The sequence below is a fragment of the Capra hircus genome (assembly GCF_001704415.2).
Source record: "Capra hircus breed San Clemente chromosome X unlocalized genomic scaffold, ASM170441v1, whole genome shotgun sequence".
NCBI classification, from domain to species: domain Eukaryota; kingdom Metazoa; phylum Chordata; class Mammalia; order Artiodactyla; family Bovidae; genus Capra; species Capra hircus.
The window spans coordinates 22,636,361-22,638,877 of record NW_017189517.1 but is presented as its reverse complement, the minus strand read 5'-3'; the positions used below and the strand labels follow the sequence as shown (position 1 = coordinate 22,638,877).

The 2,517-nt window shown below is 43.4% G+C and overlaps 1 protein-coding gene across 1 annotated transcript; it reads left to right on the top strand.

The window, feature by feature from the left end:
• Positions 1-953: 953 nt before the first annotated feature.
• Positions 954-2,087, top strand: LOC102172977 (actin-related protein T1). The gene has a single exon (XM_005700365.2). It carries the CDS (start codon positions 954-956, stop codon positions 2,085-2,087), a length of 1,134 nt encoding a protein of 377 aa, XP_005700422.1.
• The last annotated feature ends 430 nt before the right edge of the window (positions 2,088-2,517 follow it).

Genomic DNA, 2,517 nt, shown 5'->3' with positions numbered 1-2,517 from the left:
TATTGAATAGTATTAAAAAAGTGTTGTATTCAGATGGAAGAACTTTGAATAAAGTATGCTGAATAAATGAAGCCAGGCATGAAAGGCCATATGTATAATTCCATTTAAGTGAAAAATCAGAAGAGATAAATTTATAGAGACAAAACATATATTAGTGGACTTCAGGGCTCATGATGATGGCCTGATGAAGGTGATAGCTAAAGGGTGCAGGGAAAATATTCTAAACGACTTCTGTAATGTTTGTACATAGTGAATATATTGAAATTCATGGAAATGTACTATATAAATGGGTGAAAGTATTATATATGAAAAGTTTCTCAGTAAAACTGTTCTAAAACAAAATAAATATAAGGGGGAATAAAAGAAAGAGCACCTCTAGAACTGGATTATAGACATCTTTACTCCAATCTAAATGTGTGTTTGATGGTTAGTTACTTCCATTAACAAAGGAAAGAGTATGCTTGTCATCTCACAAGCAGCAGCTCAGTTGAGCATAGAAGCCACCTTTCTGGGACAACCTCACAGCTAGGCTACTTCATTTGATTCTGAGGCTAGGCCTTTGCTTCATGTTCAGACTTATAAAAGAGGTTCAGAGGTATGGTTTGCCTTCCTCTGTTTCAAGTCTCACCAAGCTAGGAGCACTGGTGGCTCAGAGACCCCGCCCCTTTAACACCCGCTGATGCTCTTTGAGAACAATTGTTGCCTTGGTTACATTATTACATAGGGAGCAGTCATCACTGAAATTGCCACAGCAGGCCTTGCACTGCCTCAAAAAGGACAAGATTCATGGGTTGAGGATGGGGATAGGGGACAGACTGCTAGCTCTGCTTCAGTGACAACCTGAGATCTTTGGAATCCTGTGGCTGATAAACTTCCAAAGGTACATGTTATCTCACAAAAGTGGCCGTGTTCTTTCTTTACTTTGGTGAAGGTCAGAAGAACATCCTGCAGACATGTTTAACCCATACACATTAGATACTCCAGCTGTAATTTTTGACAATGGATCAGGACTCTGCAAAGTAGGTATGTCTGGAGAGACTGGGCCCCGTCATGTCATCAGTTCTGTTGTGGGGCACCCTAAATTCAACATGGCTTTACCAGAAGCCAATCAGAAAAATTATGTTGTGGGAGAAAAAGCCCTGTTCAAGTATGAGGCCTTGCAGTTGCACTACCCCATTGAACGTGGACTGGTAACAAGATGGGATGACATGGAGAAACTCTGGAAGTATCTTTTTGAGTGGGAATTGGGAGTAAAACCCTGTCAACGACCTGTGCTCATGACTGAGCCCTCCTTGAACCCAAGAGAGACTCGTGAGAAGACAACAGAGGTGATGTTTGAGACCTTCAATGTGCCTGCCTTCTACCTGTCCAACCACGCGGTCGTAGCACTCTATGCCTCTGCCTCTGTCACGGGCCTAGTGGTGGACAGTGGGGATGGGATCACTTGCACTGTCCCCATCTTTGAGGGTTACTCCCTGCCTCATGCTGTCACCAAGCTCTATGTGGCAGGCAGGGACATCACAGAGCACCTCACCCGACTCCTCCTGGCTAGTGGGTGTAATTACCCTTGCATACTCAACAAGGCCTTAGTGGATGACATAAAAGAGTCGCTCTGCTATGTTGCCTTGGAACCAGAGAAAGAACTCTGTAAGAAGCCAGAGGAGATCATGAAAGAATACAAGCTACCAGATGGGAATGTCATCCACCTTGGGGACCAGCTGTACCAGGTACCTGAGATTCTTTTTGCACCTGACCACCTAGGTGTCCACAACCCAGGACTATCAAAAATGGTCTCCAGCAGCATTATGAAGTGTGACACCGATATCCAGAAGAATCTTTTTGCAGAAATTGTTCTGTCTGGGGGAACCACTCTCTTCCCTGGGCTTGAGGAAAGACTTATGAAGGAATTAGAACAGCTGGCCTTCAGAGGCACTCCCATCAAGATCACTGCTTCTCCTGATAGATGTTTCTCTGCATGGATTGGTGCTTCCATTGTGACTTCTCTGAGCAGTTTCAAGCAAATGTGGATCACTTCTGCAGACTTCATGGAGTTTGGGGCATGTGTTGTCCAGAGAAGATGCTTTTAAAGGATTCAGAGCACAGGGGACAGCTTAAATTGTCAGATCACAGGAGTACTGGTGGAAGGTGACATCTTCCCTTAGAGCTTCAGCATGTATTCAATAAAAGTGATATGGCATTTTGGGTTTTGGTTCATTTTTGATAGCATAAGAGTAATTTTTGATCTAGGTACTGATTCTTTTTAAGTGATTCTAGTCTACCCTTCCCGTCCCAGGGACCTATTCAGTTGTTTCCTCCTGATAAAGCCTTGGGTTATGTGTTACAGCTGGGTTCACTTGCAGGTTCTATAGTGAAAGCAGGTGAGCCTCAATGCCTAGTAGCTTTATTCAGTATGATCCCTAGAATCTTCATTTTAATCAAGTGTCTTAGATATTTCTGATAGGTCCAGTGCTAAGTAAAGACAGAATTACAAGAGAACATGTGGGGAAGGAGGGGAAT

Coding starts and splice junctions, on each gene's coding strand:
- LOC102172977 (XM_005700365.2), top strand. CDS start 954: ATGTTTAACCCATACACATTAGATACTCCAGCTGTAATTTTTGACAAT.